Source organism: Bos grunniens, chromosome 7 (genome assembly GCF_055505025.1).
Source record: "Bos grunniens cultivar Pamir isolate PY7600 chromosome 7, Bosgru_T2T1.0, whole genome shotgun sequence".
Lineage (NCBI taxonomy): Eukaryota > Metazoa > Chordata > Mammalia > Artiodactyla > Bovidae > Bos > Bos grunniens.
This window is the reverse complement of record NC_141171.1, coordinates 17,150,939-17,171,586: the sequence shown is the minus strand read 5'-3', so window position 1 is coordinate 17,171,586 and position 20,648 is coordinate 17,150,939. Positions and strand designations below refer to the sequence as shown.

The 20,648-nt window shown below is 52.1% G+C and overlaps 1 protein-coding gene across 4 annotated transcripts; it reads right to left on the bottom strand.

Moving 5' to 3' along the window:
* Positions 1-5,579: 5,579 nt before the first annotated feature.
* Positions 5,580-20,298, bottom strand: MARCHF2 (membrane associated ring-CH-type finger 2). Of its 4 annotated transcripts, none has more exons than XM_086409731.1 (6): positions 20,179-20,298; positions 16,031-16,131; positions 15,068-15,295; positions 10,566-10,761; positions 8,378-8,587; positions 5,580-6,198 (listed from the first exon to the last, which is right to left on the bottom strand). In XM_086409731.1, the coding sequence occupies exons 3-6, from the start codon at positions 15,241-15,243 to the stop codon at positions 6,043-6,045; spliced, it is 738 nt and encodes a 245-aa protein (XP_086265857.1). In that variant the 5' UTR covers positions 15,244-15,295; positions 16,031-16,131; positions 20,179-20,298; the 3' UTR covers positions 5,580-6,042. The 4 variants fall into 4 exon arrangements, with proteins under 4 accessions (XP_086265857.1, XP_086265856.1, XP_086265859.1 ...); XM_086409730.1 differs by having other exon boundaries at positions 16,031-16,099; XM_086409733.1 differs by lacking the exon at positions 20,179-20,298 and adding an exon at positions 20,053-20,169 and having other exon boundaries at positions 16,031-16,099.
* Positions 20,299-20,648: the final 350 nt, after the last annotated feature.

The window sequence follows — 20,648 nt, the reverse complement described above, 5'->3', positions numbered from 1 at the left end:
GAGCGAGAGGGCTGCGCGGCGCTGCGCCTGCGTGCTCACGTGACTCGGGGCGACCAGTAACGCCTGCGCGCGCCGCGGCGGCCTCCGGTCTCCTTCCCTCTCGGCCCGGGCCACGCCCCTGCTCCGGGCCACGCCCCCGCCGCGCGCACGCACGCACCGTCAGCTGTTATTAATTCATTCTTACAACAAACTTGTTTCGCTCCTACTGGATACAGTATCCTCTCTCCAGGTGTAATTGTTGTTATTATGGCTCAGTCGTGTCCGATTCTTTGCGACTCCATGAACTGCAGCATGCCAGACTTCCCTGTCCTTCATTTTATCCCGGAGTCTGCTCAAACTCACGTGAGTGGGTGATCCCATCCAACCATCTCATCCTCTGCCAGATCTAATGAGGGAGGCATCTCTCCACCCGCCACACCTGGACCTCGTCACTCCCAGCTTTCTGTAATCCGAGCTGGGGTAGAATGACAGCTAAAGTTCTGTTTCCTAGGCTATAAGGAGTTAGCCAGGCCAGGGTAGGACACTGAAGGGCCAAGCAGTAGGACAAATGTGCAAAATGTTAACAATGTCTCGTTAAGAAATTATCTCATCCTACACCAGGAATACCTGGGCTCAATCCGGCCTGAGAACTCAGTGCAGAGCCCATGGCCCAAATCTCTCTCACTAAACAGCCATCAGCTAATAACAGGATGTCTAGCTGGAGACTTCCTTTGTGCTTATGAATGTTTGTTAAGTGAGTGCACAAGCAAGAAGCCAAACCTGTTGATAGAAATCACATGATGAGAGAAACGATTGGACTCCTTCCTGCCTGACCCTGGGTCCTTCTGCTCTGAGAGCTTGGCCCTGTCCTCAGATGGGTTTTCAGGGTTGATACAGGGCTGTGTTCTGGGGCAGCCACAGTGGCCTGGGAAGAGTCCAGAGCCCCCAGCATAGACGCCTCAGGCTCCCTTCCCCAGCAGCCACCTCTCTCTCTGGTATCTCTGGTACATTGAAATGTTTCACTGGAACTTGCAGACATTCCCATATAACCCCCAAACTCTCTCTAAACTCACAAAGGGAAAGAGTTTTGTTGGTTTGTTCTTGTTCTTGTTGTCGTTTTACCCTCTCTCACTGAATAACTACATTCATCAGCCTCTGGGAAACTCTCTCACTTGCTACATCTTCCACCAAATTAAATACTTAATCCAGCCTGGTGATTCTGACCCTGGCTGAGAACTGCAGGCCCAGAGAATAAATTCAGTAAACCCAGCATGAGGCAGAGGCTAAGCCCCACTCACTCTTTCTGCTATGGGGGTTTTGGGGCTTCCTAGGTGGAGGTAGGGCTTCCCAGATAGCTCAATTGGTAAAGAATCTGTCTGCAATGCAGGAGGCCCTGGTTCGATTCCTGGGTCGGGAAGATCCGCTGGAGAAGGCATAGGCTACCCAGTCCAGTATTCTGGCCCGGAGAATTCCATGAACTGTATAGTCCATGGGGTCGCAAAGCTAGTGGTAAAGAATCCACCTGCCAATGCAGGTAGACGTAAGAGACCCAGGTTCGATTCCTACATCGGGAAGATACCCTGGAGAAGGAAATGGTAACGCACTCCAGTATTCTTACCTGGAGAATCCCTTGGACAGAGGCAGGCTACAGTCCATGCACTTGAAAACAGTTGGACATGACTGAAGTGACTTAGCACACACTGTTGAGGTGGAGGCTAGGCCCCACCCTCTCCTGCTCCCAATCCCAGTTCAGTTCAGTTCAGTCATTCAGTCATGTCCGACTCTTTGTGATCCCATGGACTGCAACACACTAGGCTTCCCTGTCCATCACCAACACCCAGAGCTTGCTCAAACTCATGTCCATTGAGTCGGTGATACCATCCAACCATCTCATCTTCCGTCATCCCCTTCTCTTCCTGCCTTCAATCTTTCCCAACATCAAGACTTTTCTAAGGAGTCATTTCTTCACATCAGGTGGCCAAAGTATTGGAGTTTCAGCTTCAACATCAGTCCTTCCAATGAATATTCAGGACTGATTTCCTTTTGGATTGACTGGCTTGATCTCCTTGCAGTCCAAGGGACTCTCAAGAGTCTTATCCAACACCACAGTTCAAAAGCATCAATTCTACAGTGCTCAGCTTTCTTTATAGCCCAACTCTCACATCCATACATGACTACTAGAAAAACCATAGCTTTGACTAGACAGATCTCTGTCAGCAAAGTAATGTCTCTGTTTTTTAATATGCTATCTAGGTTGGTCATAGCTTTTCTTCCAAGGAGCAAGTGTCTTTTAATTTTATGGCTGCAGTCACCATCTGCAATGATTTTGGAGCCCAAGAAAATAAAGTCTGTCACTGATTCCATTGTTTCCCCATGTATTTGCCATGAAGTGATGGGTCCGGATGCTGTGATTTTAGTTTTTAAGCTAAGTTTTAAGCCAACTTTTTCACTTTCCTGTTTCACTTTCATCAAGAGGCTCTTTAGTTCTCCTTTGCTTTCTGCCATAAGGGTATTGTCATCTGTGTATCTGAGGTTATTGATATTTCTCCCGGCAATCTTGATTCTAGCTTCTGCTTCATCCAGCCCGGCTTTTCACATGATGTACTCTGCATATAAATTAAATAAGCAGGGTGACAATATACAACTTTGACATGCTCCTTTCCTGATTTGGAACCAGTCTGTTGTTTCATGTCCAGTTCTAACTGTTGCTTCTTGACCTGCATATAGATTTCTTAGGAGGCAGGTAAGGCAGGTATACCCATCTCTTTAAGAATTTTCCAGTTTGTTGTGATCCACACAGTCAAAGGCTTTGGCATAGTCAATAAAGCAGAAGTAGATGTTTTTCTGGAATTCTCTTGCTTTTTCTATGATCCAGCGGATGTTGGCAATTTGATCTCTGGTTCCTCTGCCTTTCCTAAATCCAGCTTAAACATCTGAAAGTTCTCAGTTCACGTACTGTTGAAGCCTGGCTTGGAGAATTTTGAGCATTACTTTGCTAGTGTGTGTGAGATGAGTGCAATTGTCCCAATCCCAAGCACTTCTCAAACTTCTTGTCTCAGAACTCCTTTCTCTCCCCCATCTGCAAGCCCCTCCTCCTCTCATCTTGGCCCCTCACCGCCTTACCCTTGCCCCTCCCACTCAGAAATCTCTGATCTACTAAAATCCACCCTGCATACCAACCCTTCTCTGCTGGCCCCACTGGAATCTATCTCAGTTTAACGTCTTCTCCCTTCGACCTCTCTGACCAGAGTGGCCCTTGAACCAGAGGAAGCCTCACAAATCTCTGAATTCCCTTGTCCAGCAGGGCTCAGAGATGGCAGAGGAAGGTGACAGCAATCTGTCAGAATCATGGAGAGGAGTTCGAACACAAAGCACTGGGGACAAGAAGCCACTTCTCCTCTGATCCCTTCTCCCAAAGTGGGTGTGACTGGAGATCAGCCACAAGCCAGACCCAGGGAGAAGACAAACTCTCCACTATAGGCTGGTGGATGTAACCCCACCCTGACCAAGTTCCTGGGTTTTGTCATCGCCTGGGCTATTAATTCTTTCACACTTTGCTGTAACTGATGCTTTACTGTCTTTAAAAGAAGGATGTTTGAGGAATTCCCTGGAAGTCTGGTGGTTAGGACTCGGCGCTTTCACTGTCAGGGCCTGGGTTCAATTCCTGATCAAGGGCCTAAGATCCTGCAAGCCTCACAGCTTGGCCAAAAAAAAAAAAAACAAGAATGATAAAAAAGATGTTTTAAAATGTTGCTTAAAGAAAAAAAGATGTTGCTTTACCTCACAGCCCATATGAGGAAGACCTGAATTTGATCTCTGGGTTGGGAAGATCTCCTGGAGGAGGGCGTAGCAACCCACTCCAGTATTCTCGCCTGGAGAATCCCCATGGACAGAAGCGCCTGGTGGATTACAGTCCATGGGGTCACAAAGAATCGGGCACAATTGAGCAACTAAGCACAGCACAGCACACAGCCCATATTGAAAGCTTGCTATAAATAGCTTATTGTAAAGAACAAGAGATGATGCTATTAAAGTACACATGCAGTCGTAGGCTCTGCCAAAGGCTCTAAGACTTGCTCTCTCTTTGGTAGAGTTAAGAGTCATGAAAGACAGCCTAGCACCAAACTACAATTTTCTCTTTGATGTCATGGAAAGTATTGGAAGAGGTTTGCAAGGGAAACAGCTTTCTCTCTTCACGATAGCATACCCTGGGGCCTCTTTACATCATCCAAAGGGCACCACATTCTAAAGCTGGCCTGAGGGGGTGGGTGCCAGTCCTATGTAGAGGGAGACGCTACAGAAGCAAGAAAGGCCCCAAATGACGACAGTTAATGCCTGAGGGTGAGCCTGTTTCCGCAGATGCCTCCAGGTGATGCTCATCTTTCTAACTGCCTCTCCTACCCCTCTGCCCCTCAGTCACAGGGCTCCATGCATAACCCATCTGCCACGCTGCTCCTCCTCCATGCCTCTCAGGTGCCAGCTTCCAAGCCTCCACCCCTGCATCCCAGCTGGCCTCCCCAGGGCAGAGGGAACTTTACTTTTAGGGCATGCGTGCTCAGTCACAGTCATGTCCAGCTGTTTGTGACCCCATGAACAGCACCATGCCAGGCTTCCCTGTCCTTCATTATCTCCCAGAGTTTGCTCAAACTCATGTCCATCGAGTCGGTGATGCCAACAATCTCATCCTCTGTTACCCCCTTCTCCTGCCCTCAATCTTTCCCAGCATCAGGGTCTTTTCCAATATTCGTGCCCAAAACAACAGAATAGCCAGATGCTGTGCTAGGCCCACTGGGGATGTGCAAACTCAGGTGAAGGACCCTATGGTGGTTTTGAGCCTCAGTTTGCCCATCTGCAAAATGGGACTCATAAGGGACCCCCCCCCCCCCTCCGCCCACAGAACCCACTTTCAGGGGGGTGCTCTGAGTATTCAGTGTGGCCTGAAGCAAAGAACTATCAAGTGTAAAAAGCTCAGAAGTTTCCTCAGGAAGCAGGTGCTGTAGTTAGAATGACCATGTTCAGCTTCTTTACCTGGGTCCTCCTCAAGGAGAAACACAGAGGCCAGCACAGGGGCCATGCAGACCCCAGGGTCAACCCCCAATTCCACTTCCTGGAGTTGTTATAGTGGAATTCTAAGGAATTCCACTTCTTTAGACAAAGGCTGCCTTGTTCTAGGCCTCAGTCTTCTTGTCTGTAAAATGGGGTTAATAGCCATTCCTTCTGCTGATAATGGTAGAGGGGGTTAAAGGGCAGATGTCTGTTGAGGTTTAGAACTGGGCCACATTCGGGGTGACCCTCCATAAGTGTGGATGTTACGTTAGTGAGTGCGAAGGGTCTAGCATGGTATCTAACCCACGGGAAATACACAGGAAGTGAAACCTATTCTTCTCATGTATATTTATTTTAAATCATTTACTACGTAGCCCTGCTACCTCCTTGTCCCTGGAAAACTCAGACACTGCTTCTAGCCCTGCATTTCACAATGGATCCCTCAAACCAGTTGGGAGCATCTGCTGTTGCCACTGTTACCTCTGGGTAGTCCCTGACCCCCCTCGGTCCCAGGCCCTCCCTTTGAGGTCTCAGAAATGTGACTGACAAGTCCGTTTTGTCCAGCAAGGGGCTCCTTTTATTCATTCGGAGGGGGGAGTGTTCTGAAATGTGGTGCAACGTTATAAAGTCAAGGGTGCCTGGAAAGCGAGCCTGCCAGGTGCAGGAAAGTGCAAGAAGCCTGCAGAGCCTCCTGGCCCGATGGGCACTCAAGACTTGCCTCTGGCTGCGACTGGTGGCCCAGGAGGGGCCAGAGAGACTTCAGAATGAGATCAGGGTGCCCGCTCCATCCAGAGCTTGGGACCACATCTGTCTGTTCTTCATCCTCGTGTACAAGAGTGTGCAAAATCAATCTGAAAACAGCTTCACTCAGGAATCACAGAATCGGCTCCTCCGCTCGGCATCTCTTGGCCTGAGAAGCGCTCTGGCCGTGCAGCAAGGGTCAGGCAGTTTCTGTCTTTCTGAACACCAGGGCATTGCCAGCTGCCTCCAGCCCAGGCAGCAAGGCCGGCCCGGCCTTCACACGGGTGTCTCCTCAGCCACCTTCTTCAGGAGTCCGGCCGCCAGTGGGGAGTGCTGGCTGCCCTCGGAGCCATCAGCCTGCATCTTCAGGCGCACTTTCTGGTTGGTCCTTCTCCACTCGGAGTACAGCTGGCAATGGTAGCGGAATGAGACCTGCAGGGCAGGGTGGACATGAGCGGGAGGGCCAGTGGCTGGAAAACTAGCGCCCCTGGGGCCTCTGCCCTGACCCAGATCAGCACCAGGCCCCTGCTTCCAGAGGCAGCGGCAGCATCAAAGTGGTTCTCACATGGACAGAGCACATACACCCACTCACTCGCCCAGGGACCCTCCCCAGCAGCACTGAGGGCCCTGCCAAGGGTGGGTGTGTGTGGGTGGGTGGGTGGGTGTGTGTGGGTGGGTGGGTGGGTGTGGGTGGGTGGGTGGGTGTGTGTGGGTGGGTGGGTGGGTGTGTGTGTGGAGAGGGGGTGGTCCCTTTCTGTTTCTCAGAAGGTGGCAGTGAAGTGATACAGCCCCTTGCGTGCATGCATGCTAAGTCGCTTCAGCCATGTCTGACTCTGCGACCCTATGGATGGTAGCCTGCCAAGCTCCTCTGTCCATGGGATTCTCCAGGCAATAATACTGGAGTGGGTTGTCGTGCCCTCCTCCAGGGGATCTTTCCGACTCAGGGATCGAATCTGTGTCTCTTGAGACTCCTGCATTTGCAGGTGGTGGATTCTTTACCACTAAGCACCACCTGGGAAGCCCATTAGACTATTAGTCAGCTCTAAAAAGAAATGAGCTATCAAGCTGTGAAAAGACATGGAGGAATCTTAAATGCATACGGCTGAATGAAAGAAGCCAATCTGAAGAGGCTACAGGGAATTCCCTGGTGGTCCAGTGGTTAGTTAGGACTCGGCACTTTCACTAAAAAGACCACTTACTGCGAGATTCCACCTCTATGACATTTTTAAGGAAAGGCAAAACTATGGAGACAGTAACAAGATCAGTGGTTTTCCAGGGATCAGAGAGGGAGGAGGGATGAATAAACAGAGCACAGCATTTTTAGGGTGGTGAAAACACTCTGTATGATCCCATAGTGGGAGATACGTGTCTTTATACGGTGGTCTAAACCCACAAATTGTTCCACACCAAGACTGAACCCTTGATGTAAACTGTGGCCTTGGGTGATGATGCGTCAGTGTTGGTTCATCGACTAATGAACTTGCCGCTCTGGTGCCACGTTGACAGTGGGGGAGGCTGGGCAGGTGTCAGGGAGGATTTTGGAGAACTCTGTACTTCCCGCTCCATTTTGCTGTTAAACCTTGAACTGCTCTAATGAATCAAATCTGTTAAAAAAAAATTTTTTTTCCCCCCAGTAAATGTCAGTGGTTCCTACTCTTTGACCAAGGAAGTTCCAAGAAACATTTGCACGGGTGGCACCCAAAGCACTGTTTATAACAGCAAATAAAGGAGAAGGAAAAAAAAATTGGAATAATCCCTGTGTCCATCAAAAGAGATTAGTTAAATAAATACAGCACACCCACACAATGAAGGACTGTTGGGTGACTGCCTTTTTTTTTTTTAAAGGATGTTAGCAAAGTGAAAACAAGCAGACTGCAAAGCAGGACCTATGATGCATCCTACTTGTATTAAGAAATCTGCGTGGTGGGTGCACTGGCAAATAATTCTTGAGGAGGGGGCACCCCCATAGCTGTGGTTCTATCTGCGGGACCTTCCCCCCCGAGTGAGGGTTCTCATGCCTCCAGATCCCAGGGACAACACCCCTACCACACTCACTCTCTCCCAACCCCAGTCACCTTTTCTCTCAGTCTCCTTATTTTTTATTTTCTGGCTGCACCACATGGCCTGTGGGACCTTAGTTCCCTGACCGGGGATCAAACCAAGTCCCCTGCACTGGCAGCCTTAACCACTGGACTGCCAGGAAGTCTCTCTCAGTCTCTTGATCGTCCTCTCTGTCTCTCTCATTCTTCTGCCTTTTCTCCCACAGTCTTTCCAGTGGCTCTCTGCCTCTCTCCCTTCCCCTTGCCCCCAAAACCCAGACAGTCCAGTCTTAACAGGACTCGTGGCTAGTGGGGCCTGCACTCAGCTGAAGTGATCCTGTGATCTTGCATTCCTCGGGCAGAAGCCTCACACTTGGCTCCTGGGACCTCAAACCGGCCCGGAATCTGGAGCTCCATGAGATGCTGGGAGTTGCTTCCACCCCACGGTCCAGCCACAAGCCCAGGCAGGCAGAGTGCCGCCCTGTCCCCCACCCCAGCTCCATCCAAGTCACTGCCCAAGCCCCTGACCTGTCTGCTCCCAGATGCCTGCTGTCTGGCTGGCAGCCACTCACCAGCGTCCAGAGGACATAGATGGTGAAGAGGGCGATGGTGAGGGCGATCAGCCCCAAGGCCTCCAGATGGCTGTGGAGCCGGAGGTGGTCCTGGGCCCCTCGCAGGCACAGCCAGCCTGAGATAGCGGCCAGTGGCGTGATGAACAGGAAGCACACCACGTCACAGCACAGCGTCCGCTTCTCTGTCCGAGGCCCGGGATCCTTCAGCCACTGCGGGGAAGGAGGGAGGGGGAGCCGGTGAGAGGGACCACCACACACCGCCCTGCTACGAGCCTATGCCAGGGGATGGGGCATCAGGGCCCTCTCTGCAGACACCCATCTTCATCACTGTTCCTGCAGGACCCTACTCCTGCCTTGCCTCCTACAATCCTTTCTTTCTTTCAGATACTTACTGAGATGATGACAGGACAGGCCTGGGTAGGTGCAGGGCATTTCTGCCCCTGGTTTTGTTTTTTTTTTGCCACATCACAAGGCTTGCAGGATTTTAGTTCCCCGACCAGGGATAGAACCTGCACCTCCTGCAGTGGAAGCTCAGTCGTGTCTGACTCTCTGTGATCCCATGGACTGTAGCCCACCAGGCTCCTCTGTCCATGGGATTCACCAGGCAAGAATACTGGAGCCGGTTGCTGTTTCCTCCTCCAGGGGATTTTCCCGACCCAGAGATAGAAACTGCATCTCTTGCATCTCCTGACTGGCAGGCAGATTTATTTATTTTTTTTACCACTAAGCCACCTGGGAGGCCCTAGATGAAGAGTGGAGTTAACCACTGGACTGCCAACGAAGTCCCATGCCTATTTTACAGATGGGAGAAACAGAGGGCATAGAGGGGCTGACTCCTTTGTGCAAACTCACATGGCTAGTGGTCTACAGAGCCAGAACTGGAGCCCAGGAAGTCTTGCCTCAGGGTCTGTGTGTCCTTGGCTGCTATGCTACACTGCCTGCCACAGATGATGGGTGGTAGGAATCCCTGCCTGCGGCTTCCCTGCTGGTTGGGGGAGAGAGGAAATGACTGAATGATCAGGGTGGGGACTGCTATGCTGAAGAGGTAAGGCTGCTGCTGCTGCTGCTGCTGCTGCTGCTGCTAAGTCACTTCAGTCGTGTCCGACTCTGTGCGACCCCAGAGACGGCAGCCCACCAGGCTCCCCCGTCCCTGGGATTCTCCAGGCAAGAACACTGGAGTGGGTTGCCATTTCCTTCTCCAATGCAGGAAAGTGAAATGTGAAAGTGAAGTTGCTCAGTCTTGTCCAACTCTTAGCGACCCCATGGACTGAAGCCTACCAGGCTCCTCCATCCAAGGGATTTTCCAGGCAAGAGTACTGGAGTGGGGTGCCATGGCTGCAGAAACCCAATTGAGCAGAAGGAACCTCATGAGGAATGGGGGAGATGTGCTCCAGGCTGCAGAAACAGCATGTGCAAAGGCCCTGGGGTGGGAGCATGTGTTCCACACAATGGGTAGTGGGGAGAGGGTGAGCTGTGTGGACAGGCCGGCTTGCCCTCCCACTGTTCTCTTAAGAGTAGGTCCTAGGCGGGCCAGGGGCTCTTCCAGGAGCCCCCACCTCAGCTCAGTGACATCACCCCTTGTAGTTCTCAGATGCCCCATGCCAAGCTAGGCTGGGCAGGGAGGAGTCTGGAGGGCACCCTGGTGAGCAGCAACTGCTCTGGGAAGCCGTGTGGCTCCCACCACACTTGGAAATACCTTGTCTCGACCCCGACCCACTGCACTCAAGCTGAGCTCTCGGGATTGGCCCACAAAGTCCCCCGGCCAGGTCACCACCCCTCCTTCAGGGCCACTGTCCTCCTCCTTTAACTCCCTTCTCTCCAACCACGTGGGCTTGACCAAGGACACCAAGCTCCTCCTCAAAGGAGGCCTCAGGGCCTTTACACCTGCTATGCCCCCTGCCAGGACTGTCCTTCCCCAGGTTGGGGCTCCTCATTCCTCAGGTCTCAGCTCTAGGGTCACCTGAAGTGACCAAAACAGGGAAGGGGCACAGGACCTGTCAGATCTGGAACCTCAGGCCCAGTTCCCACCCCCATCAGCAGAAGTGGCCCCAGGGAGAGGAGAGAGGGTCCTCCCTCTAGAGAAGCCGCTTCCCCAGCCCACTAGGATCCTCCAAGGCCATTTCCTCCTTCGGCCCCATGTCTGCCTTCCTCCCTTCTCCCAACTCCGGCCTCTGGCTCCCAAGCGTACCTCTGTGAGAGATCGGGACCGCTTCTCCACTGCAAACTCTGTATGGCACAGCTCGCAGTAGCTGGTGTTGGATGAGGAAAGCCACCTCTCCAGACAGCTCTTGTGCACAGCGCCCAGCGTGCCACTGCACCCACATGGAGACAGTAGGCTCTCCCCATTTGCCCCCTCATGGCAGATCCGGCAGAAGGGACCATCGCTAGACACAGAGATGGGACACATGAGTAATGGTTGAGCCTCCTGCCTGCTCCTGCTTCACTATGCCCTGGATCGTAAGCTCAGTGCTGCCCCTATATACTGCTTTTTGGCAAACCCCTATTCATCCCTCAATGCCCAGCTCCAAATGTCCTTTTCTCTTGGAAAGCCTTCCCAGACTCCCACAGGTGGAGTGATGTGCTCCCTCCCCAGGGTTCCTGCAGCATCGTTTTAGGCCCAGGGTGGGCATCACTTGTACCTGCCTGCCCAGTGTCTGCTCCTCCTTCTATACCACCACTCTAACTGTGTTGGGCAACTGCCCCAATCTCAAGAGGACACCCCTGATGACCCCAGGCCTGACCAATCAAAACACCACACATCTCTGGTCAGAGAGGCTGACTCAGGGAAGGGCACATGTGATGCAGAGCCACTGGAATTGATTTCTGAAATTCTTCTTTTTTTCTTCTAAACTCCAGAACTACAGGCAGCATGGCTGATGTAAGTCTGGAGCTGCTGGCAGCAGCTCGGGCTCCACCTGGAGTCTGCAAATGATGCTAAAACAGAGGATCACGGAGCCAAAAGGTAGGGAGAGGCAGATTCTCAAGAACATCATCAGAAGCACCAGATCCAGCCACACCTGAAGGCCATGCCACCGGAGAAACCTGTGCATCCCAGAAGAGCTCCTGGGCTCCTCCACTCTAGTGAAGCTGGGAAAACAGACATAAAAAGGCATCTACAGGAAGCCATTTCCCATTTCAGGGAAGTCTCTGCCCCAGCATGGTCTCAGGGGATTCTGGGTCCTTCCTGGGGCAGTTCAAGAGACCAAGGGCATGGCCTTAGTGGGCCCAGAGGCTGTCCAGCACATGAGTCATTGTTTTCCAGACATTTCTGCCCAGAAAGTGGATTGCAGGAACACATGAAGAAAGTGGAGCAGGAGAGCTGTTTTCCAGACAACACTGCCAGTTTCCCCTAGGAAACTTTCTCTCCTTTTCTCAGTGTCCCTGCTGTGGGGGTGGGGCCCAGCTGCTTTGAAACCCAGGAGCTGAGAGCTGACCCCTCAGGTCTGCTTTCTGGCCCTTGGTCCTATGCGTGGGGTGATGCTTTCTCCTCCGACATCAAAAGGGCCTGCCCAGCTCCCGTGTGCTCCCACACCCTGATCCCATGTTCCCGACACACATTCAGTGAACAGGAAAGACATCCCTGCTCTAGGAGCCAAGCCAGAAAGTGGAAGCAATGAGGACCAGGAGAGCGAGTTACGTTGGTTTGGGGGGTTTGTCCCGGGGAACCCTACGTAGGAGGTTCAAGTTCAGAGAAAATGAAATATGGGTAAGCAAAGCACACACTGACTATGATGGAGCGCTGATCAGGTCCCACACACCATTCAAAGGGCAACATGGGGTTTAATCTGTTTCGTTCTCACAGGGAGCCTGGGAGGAAGGTGCTGTTATTGCCCCCATTTCACAGATGTGGAAACTGAGGTATTGAGAGGTTGACTTGGTTGTGCCAAGTCACACTGGATTTGAACCCAGGAAGTCGCTCCAAGGCCTGTGAACCTGGAACCACTAGGTTGCCTGCCCCCAGAAGTAGGGCAAGAGAAGTGGGCTCTACTGTTTGAAATTCTGGCAGGAAAATCATGCAGAGGAAACAGGAGAGGAGAAAATGGGACGGGAGAGTGGGTGAGACATCCACAGGCCGCTGTCGGGCTGCCCGGTGCAGGCTCCACAGAAGAGAGATGTGAACAAGAAAGGAAATGGAAGCCATGCCCAGTGACGCTGGCAGGTATCCAGTTCTCTCCAGGCCTCGGCTTCCGCAGGTATCAAAAGGGAGGGTGGGGCAAGGTGCCCCATGGGAACCCCATGAAGGGAGAAGTCCTCCCCACCCCCATGCTGGCAGCTCTGGCTGGGAACCCCCTAGGCCTGCCAAGGGTCCCCTCACTCCCAGGCTGGGTCATGTGGCACAGACACCTTCCTGACTCAAGGTGTCTGATGGAGATGCATACAGAAAAACCAAGACCCTGGAAGAAGCCCAGAAGGAGCCCTCCAGTCTCACTGGGCTCAGGCAAGGCAAAGACCTGTAAGGGGCCCAGCACTGGGCTCCCTCCACAACACGGCAAGGCTTCCGTCTGCTTCTCTGTATGTCTGAATGAAAAGTTTATGAATTAATTCTGACACCTGCTACCCATGTGGATGAACCTTGAGGGCGTGACACTCTGTGAAAGAAGCCGGTCACAAAAGGACAGACTGGCGAATTCCACTTCTGCAAGTTTTCTAGAGGGAAGTCAGATCCAGAGACACAAAGTAGGAATGGTGTGGGGCCCCGGGGCTGAGGAAGGGGGAGGGGGAGTGAGTGTTTTAGTGAAGACAGAGTGCAAGATCAAAAGAGTTATGGGAGGGACTTCCCTGGTGGTCCAGTGGTTAAGAATCTGCCTTGCAATGCAGAGTACATGGGTTCGATTCCTGGTCAGGAAACTAAAATTTCACATGCTTCAGGGCAATTAAGCCAGTGTGCCGCAACTACTGAGCCTGTGTGCTCCAGAGCCCGCACGCTACAGCTGGAGAGTCTGTGACCCACAGTGAAGATACCAAGTGCTGCAACGAAGACCTGACAGGGCCAAATAAATAAATATTAAAAAAAGAAAGTCGTGGGGCTGAATGATGGTGATGGTTACACAACACCATGAATGCACTTAAAGCCACTGAACAGTACACTTTCAAGTGGCCAAAAAGGTAAACTGTACGTTATATCTTAACCATAAAAAAACTAGAAGGAAAAGTTTATGAATTTGATGATCTGAAGGAAACATCATGGTAATACATTAGACTTGAAAAACTGGTGGCTAGCTTAAATCTTCGGAGAAGGCAATGGCACCCCACTCCAGTACTCTTGCCTGGAAAATCCCATGGACGGAGGAGCCTGGCAGGCAGCAGTCCATGGGGTCGATAGAGTCAGACATGACTGAGCGACTTCACTTTCACTTTTCACTTTCATGCATTGGAGAAAGAAATGGCAACCCTCTCCAGTGTTCTTGCCTGGAGAATCCCAGGGACGGGGAAGCCTGGTTGGCTGCCGTCTATGAGGTCGCACAGAGTCGGACACGATTGAAGCGACTTAGCAGCAGCAGCAGCAGCTTAAATCTTAATGAGTTAAGGCAGATTTAAATTGGCGTGGGGTTTCCTTGGGCTTCCCGGGTGGCGCTAGTGGTAAAGAACCCGCCTGCCCGCAGGAGACATAAGAGACCAGGGTTCCATCCCTGGGTTGGGAAGAATCCTTGGAGGAGGGCACGCCACCCCACTTCAGTATTCTTGCCTAGAGAATCCCACGGACAGAAGAGCCTGGCAGGCTACAGTCCACGGAGTTGCAGAGTCGGACACGACTAAAGCTACTTAGCACGCACACATGGGGCTTCCTTAAATCTCTTGCCCTTGATGATAAGTTGGTGAACCAAGCAGATTCAGCTCACACATGTGTCTGGAAGATTGGCACCGAGGTTTAAGTACATTAATCGAAAACTTTGCATGCTCAGTCGCTTCAGTTGTGTTCGACCCCGTGGACTGTAGCCCGCCAGGCTCCTCTGTCCGTGGGATTTTTCAGGCAAGAATACTGGAGTGGGGTGCCATTTTCTCCTCCAGGGGATCTTCCCAACCCAGAGATCGAACCTGTGGCTCCTGATTATTTACCACTGAGCCATCAGGGAAGCATTATGAGGTGGCAAAGCCCCTTGTGAGCAATATATGGGGACCATGGCCATGCACTTTCAGAACCACTCAGCAAGAAGGTGCCCCAGGTTAGAGATACAGGGGAGCAGCAACTTTTGCCAGTCCTACATGGAGAGAGGCTCCCATCCCACGTGGGCACCAAGCCCAGGTACCTTGAGGCCACAACCAGCACTACCAGCTACTTCCTTGTGCGGCCTCCCCAAGATGTGAACTACTCACCAACATCAGATCTCCGAATTTCACCCAGTAATCTGGAGTTTCAGCTTTTCCTGAAGAATCTGACCTGTCTACCCAGTTTCCATGTGGTGATTACTCACTGGGCCCCTTTCGCTGATTTATTTGCCTACCTGGCCCCTCTAGGTGGTGAATTTTTCTTTTCTTTTTTTTTGGCTGCACCACTTGGCATGTGGGATTTTAGTTCCCCAACCAGTGATGGAACCCACGACCCCTGTGGTGAAAACGTGGAGTCTTAACCATTGGACTGCCAGGGATGTCCCAGGTGGTTGGATTTCTGACTGCAGGCGGGGCTGGGAATTAACTGGGCTGGAGAGTGAAGCAAGTGAAAGCATCAATTCCTGCTCGGTCACCACTCACCTTGGTGTCTCCAAGGCCCGGATGACAGTCGAGAGGAGCCGGCCATCTCTTGAAGTCACCTGGGCCACATACTGGGGTGGTCCGAGGCCTGTGGCCTCCACGACCTTGGAGAAGGCAGGGCTGTCGGAGCAGTCACACAGGGAGCCGGGGAGGTGACAACAGTCACCCGTCGTCATGGCCACAGGGCGCCCTGTGTCCTCAGGGCCCAAGGCCCATGGTCCCAGGAGCCTGGGGAGAGGCCGGCCGGAGGATCAAGAGCAAGGTTAGCAAACCACACACAGCACAGAGCCAGCTCTCTGAGCTGTGGTTGAACAATCTCTAAGATGGGCCTTAGGAGGGGGGCTATGAGGATTCAGTCAGGTCACACATGCAACTCAGGCCAGGCCTGGCGCATCTCAGGGGCCTGGCTATATTCTCTCTGGCTCTCCTAAGAAAGGCCAGCCTGGTCTGGCCCACAAAGCATGCAGGACATCACCTTTCCAGCCTGGATAGCAGTGGCTAACAGTGACTGAATACCATCTGTGTGGTAGGCCCAGTGCACGGTGCTCTCTAGGGCCAGAACTATCCCTGCCAAAACCATGGAGAAACTGTTCCCCGTGGACTGGATTCCCAGGGTTGGACTCAGAGAGGATAAGCCTGCCATGGAGTGGGCTGGAACTGAGCTACAAACTTGGCCCAAATGACCAGGATGGTGAGTCATTTTGACCCTGCTGGTTCATGGCTTCTTGTGGGCTCTGAGTTTCTTGATAATTCAGGCTATCGAGGAAGTGGTAGTCCAGAATGGGGTAGTGTCTGTCCCCACCCAGAAGAGCAACCACTTAGAGCAGTGCCTCTGTCCCCAAGGAGAGGCCATGGGAGATAGCCAGAGCCTCAGGCAGCAAGCTGAAGTCTGCTCTGGTGGCGAGGGTGGGGACTGACTTCAGCAGGATTCCATCCCCCTACCTCCCCACCCCAGGGCCTGACCTGTCAGCAGGAACCCTTGGCAAGCTCCTCTTCCATCCCAGAACCAACCAGCAAGGCTTGTGTGTTTCCCTGTGAGAATTTCAGGAAAGGGACTGAGGCCTCTGGAAGCCAATAAAGGTGCCCCAGAGATTAGGATCTCCATCCCAAACTTATCTCACCCTCCACCATCTGCCCCCAGGAACTGTGGCCCAGAGACCCCAGAAACACTCACCGAGGTACCCCTCCACACACACACAAGTGGTTTTTACCCACCCTTGCTAGTCAAACTCTGAGATCCAAAGAGGGGCGGAGGGAAGCAGTGCAAGTCACTGGCTAACTTTGTGTACCAGGACAGTCTCCTGTGGATCAACAATCTCTGAACAGCTCAGCCAGAAGCACTCTGGGCCCAACAGGCCCTTCTGAGCCTTCTAAGTGGGGCCACACAGTCAGCCAGATAAGCAAGTGTCAGCCCAGAGGCAGGAGGAGCCTTCGAGGAAGGCTGCATGACCGAGATAACACCCACAGGCCAGTGGCCAGGCTGCCACGTCGTGCACACTGCTGTCCCTCCCAAGTGAGGCCAGCAGGGAAGTTGCTGGGCTACCCAAGGGAAAGGCTGCAGAGGGGACTCCACGCCTCTTGCCCCTCCAAGGATTGGCCTTCACATTTCTGCAAGTAATTGGGCGTCCCAAGACACATCACAGCTCCTATGCATTAAGTTCTACCATTTCTTTTATTGTCAGAGGAAAAGCAATAACAGAACCAAAACAACACTGGTAAAATCTGCTCATGCAAGGCTTGCAAATCAACCAAATGATGCTAGCAGCTACTGCAAAATAAACTCATGGTTGCCGGGGGAAGGGATAGTTAGGGATAGTGGGAAGGTCATGTACACACTGCTATATTTAAAATGGATAACTGACAAGGACATTTCGTAGAGCACAGGGAACTCTGCTCAATGTTATGTGTCTGCTCTGATGAGAGAAATTCTGTTACTTTCATGTAATTCTCAGAGGGAAACACACAAGCCTTATTGGCTGGTTCTGGGATTGGGCGGGGTGGGGGGGGCAGTGTTGGAATGGATACATATATATGTATGGCTGAGTCCCTTCCCTGTTCACCTGAAACTACCACAACATTGTTAATCGGCTATACCCTAGTACAAAACAAAAAGTTTGGGAAAAAAATAATAGTGGCTACTGTAAGTAACTGGTAGGACATCCCCAGTGGTCTAGTGGCTAAGACTCTGGGCTCCCAGTGCTGGCGGACCAGGTTGGATCCCTGGTCAGGGAACTAGATCCCACAAACCTTGACTAGAGATCCTACATGCTGCAACTAAGACCCAGCTCAGCGACAGCACGGACTGTAGCCTGCCAGGCTCCTCTGTCCATAGAATTCTCCAGGCAAGAAAACTAGAGTGGGTTGCCATTCCCTTTCCAGAGGATCCTCCCTACCCAGAGATTAAACCCAGGTCTCCTGCATTGCAGGCGGATTCTCTACCATCTGAGCCTAATATATATATTAGGGCAAGCCTAATATATATATAAAATATATATATATATATATATATATTTAAAATGTACCTAACCTCAGTGCTATATTTAAAATGGATAACCAACAAAGGTCTATTATATAACACATAGAACTCTGCTCAGTGTTATGTGCCAGCTTGGATGGGAGGGCGGTTTGAGGGGAGAATGGAAACATGTGTATGTATGGCTGAGTTCCTTTGCTGTTTACCTGAAACTATCACAATGTTGTTAATTGGCTATACCCCAATACAAAATGGTGTAAGAAACAATAAAAATTTTAAAAAAGAAAAGGTACCTACTACAAGCCAGGCACTGTGCTGAGTTTATTGAACTCCAATAGTTGTTATAAATGTTCCTTCAAAGGTCACCTCCCCAGCAAGGCCTTCCCTGATCACTCTGGTTGAAGTGCTACTCATGTCCACATTATTGCCCTCACAGATGTGTCCCTCTCTGAAATGCTCTTATTTCTTTTTCTTTTTTTTTTTTTGCCCACATGGTGAGGCTTGTAGGATCTTAGTTCCTTGACCAGGGATTGAACCTAGGCCCTCAGCAATGAGAACACAGAGTCCCAACCACTGCACCACCAGGGAGGTCCCTTTAATGTTCTTATTTCTTCATCTGCTGTTTAAACCACATCTGTCTTCCACTATCAGTCATCTCCAGCGCCTGATCCAACGTCTGGTACACAGTTCCTGTATTAATTCCTCAGCCCCTCTTCTGTGTAAGAGCAGGGTGGGAGAGCCAGTCCCTTGATCCCCAGACCCTGGTTTGCCAGCACCCAAGATGGGAACCAGAAATCTTCAGAGGCTGGAGATCTGTGCAAAGCACAGAGGCTTGGGCTCAGGAGAGGCCAGTCTCGAGCCTGGATACAAGGGTAGGGTGGCTGCAGGCTGGACTCAGCTCTGGGGCTGCTGGGAGGGGTGACTAAGCCAACGCCTCCAGCAAACTTGGCCCAGTGCCCAGGAGATGGATTTCACTGAATCTTCACAACAAACCTATGATGGAAGTCCAATAACTATCCCCATTTGACAGTTGAGGAGGCTCAGAGAGGGGCAGTTACTTGCCCAAGATCACACAGCTAAGTTGGGACAGTGCAGGATTTGAACTTAGTCCAGTGAGTGGGTCTGGGACCCAAGAGATCTGGGTTCTTTTAAGTCCTGACTCTGGTGCTGATGCTGTGTATCCTGGGACAAGTAACTTGGCTTCTCTGGGCCTCATTCTCCTCTTTTGTCAAATAAGTTGATGAAGCTAGTGCACTGTGTCTGCTGAAGGGCTTCATAAGAAGAAGGGTCAATTCAGGCTCAATTCCTCCAGCAAAGCTTGTCCTTGGCTAGGCTTGTCTGGGGTGGCACGGGGGCACCACAACATTTTGAACAGCTTCTTTTTTCTGAGGGCAGGAAACTGAGGGAAGAAGAGTCAGATGGCCCTAATTCCCCCACAGTGTTGTCTCAGTTCAGTTGCTTCACTCCCTGGGCCTCAGTTTTCTCTTTTGTATAACGGGGGGTTGCAATGAGACCCAGCTCATATATGCATAAGCATGAATAAGTTGATAAATTTTAGCTCTTATGATAATTATTGTCCTCAGCTTACAGACAGCTGTTGGGAGGGTCTGATAATACAAGGCACAGTCAGTGCCTGGCACACAGTAAGCACTCAACAAATGCTCAGTTATTTTTTTTTAGGATAAATGTGTAGTCTGTGAAATGCATTCATTCCTCTTCACTTAGCAAAGAGAAGCTCCTGTGTGCCCTTCAGCACTTGCATAGCCCTGCACTGGAGGCCAGACTCTAATCCCAGCTCTGATCTTTACTCACTATGTAGCCCTGGTTGAAAAGCTGGCCCTCTCTGAGCCTTGACTTCCTCAGCTGTATAGCAGAGAGGGGCTTCCCTGGTGGCTCATTGGTAAAGAATCCACCTGCCAAGGCAGGAGATGTGGGTTCGATTCCTAGGTCAGGAAGATCCCCTGGAGAAGGAAATGGCAACCCACTCCAGTATTCCTGCCTGGGAAATCCCATGGACAGAGGAACCTGGTGGGCTACACTCCATGGGGTCGCAAAAGAGTCAGACACGACTTGGTCACTAAACAACAGCAACACAGCAGGGAACATTTCTTCCCTTGAAGTACTTGAAGTATCAAGTACTTCCACTTGATATTGTCACTAAAGGATTAAATGGACTAAACCTATAAATTCTGGCTGTCCTGTTTTGAGCACCCACTAACAGCCAGGCTCTCTGCTAAGCAAATGCCTGGGTCATCATCTTGACTATTTTCCTGGCAGAGCCCCTCTGAGGAGGAGGTTAGGGAAGGTGACTGGTCACTTATTGACCGCCTACTATACGCAGGGCGCTTTCTTCGTCTGCACCTCCTTAATCTTCACAACAGCCCCGTTAGGTTGGTCCTGGGATGACCTAGTTTCACAGATGGGGAAAGTGAGGCTCAGAGAGGCACCTACTGTGCGCCAGCCCCCCGGAGACCTCCTGCCTTCTACAAAGACGGAAACTGAGAACACCTACTTGCTGGGAAGGCTGAGGCCGACGGTCCGAGCCTGGCCGTCCTTCAGGGGGCCGGGCTCGGGCCTCGAACTCTGGGCCATGCAGCAGAACGGCACCCCTCCACCCCAACCTCCCGCCCGTGCCCACCTGATCCGCGGCCGGGCCGGGCGGCCGCGCAGGCCCCTCCGCTCGCCCCGGCCCTGGTCCCGGCCCGGCCGGTCCCGTCAGCGCCGCTAGCTCCGCTCTGGCCGGTACCTGCGTCTGGACACCGCCCGCCGAGCCGACGGTGTCACGGGCCAATGGCGACCACCTCTCGCCTACACTGGCCAATTGTCATGGATGTCCCGCCCTGGAAGGCGGGGCCACAGGCGACGGGGACGTTCTGGGCCGCACAGGCCCGGCGGCGCCGCAGCTACTGACTCCGCCCCTGCCGCGTCCTGGCTCCGCCCCAACCTCGGTCCCGCCCCCCGATCCCCGACCCCGCCCTATCTCGACTCGGGGCACGAGCGGGGCAGGTGGCGCCACCTGCAGACGACCAGTTAATAAATTAAACCGTTACCGAATTCAACGTGACACCAGCAGAGGGATTTGTGTTCCTCACCTCCCTTAAGCGTCTC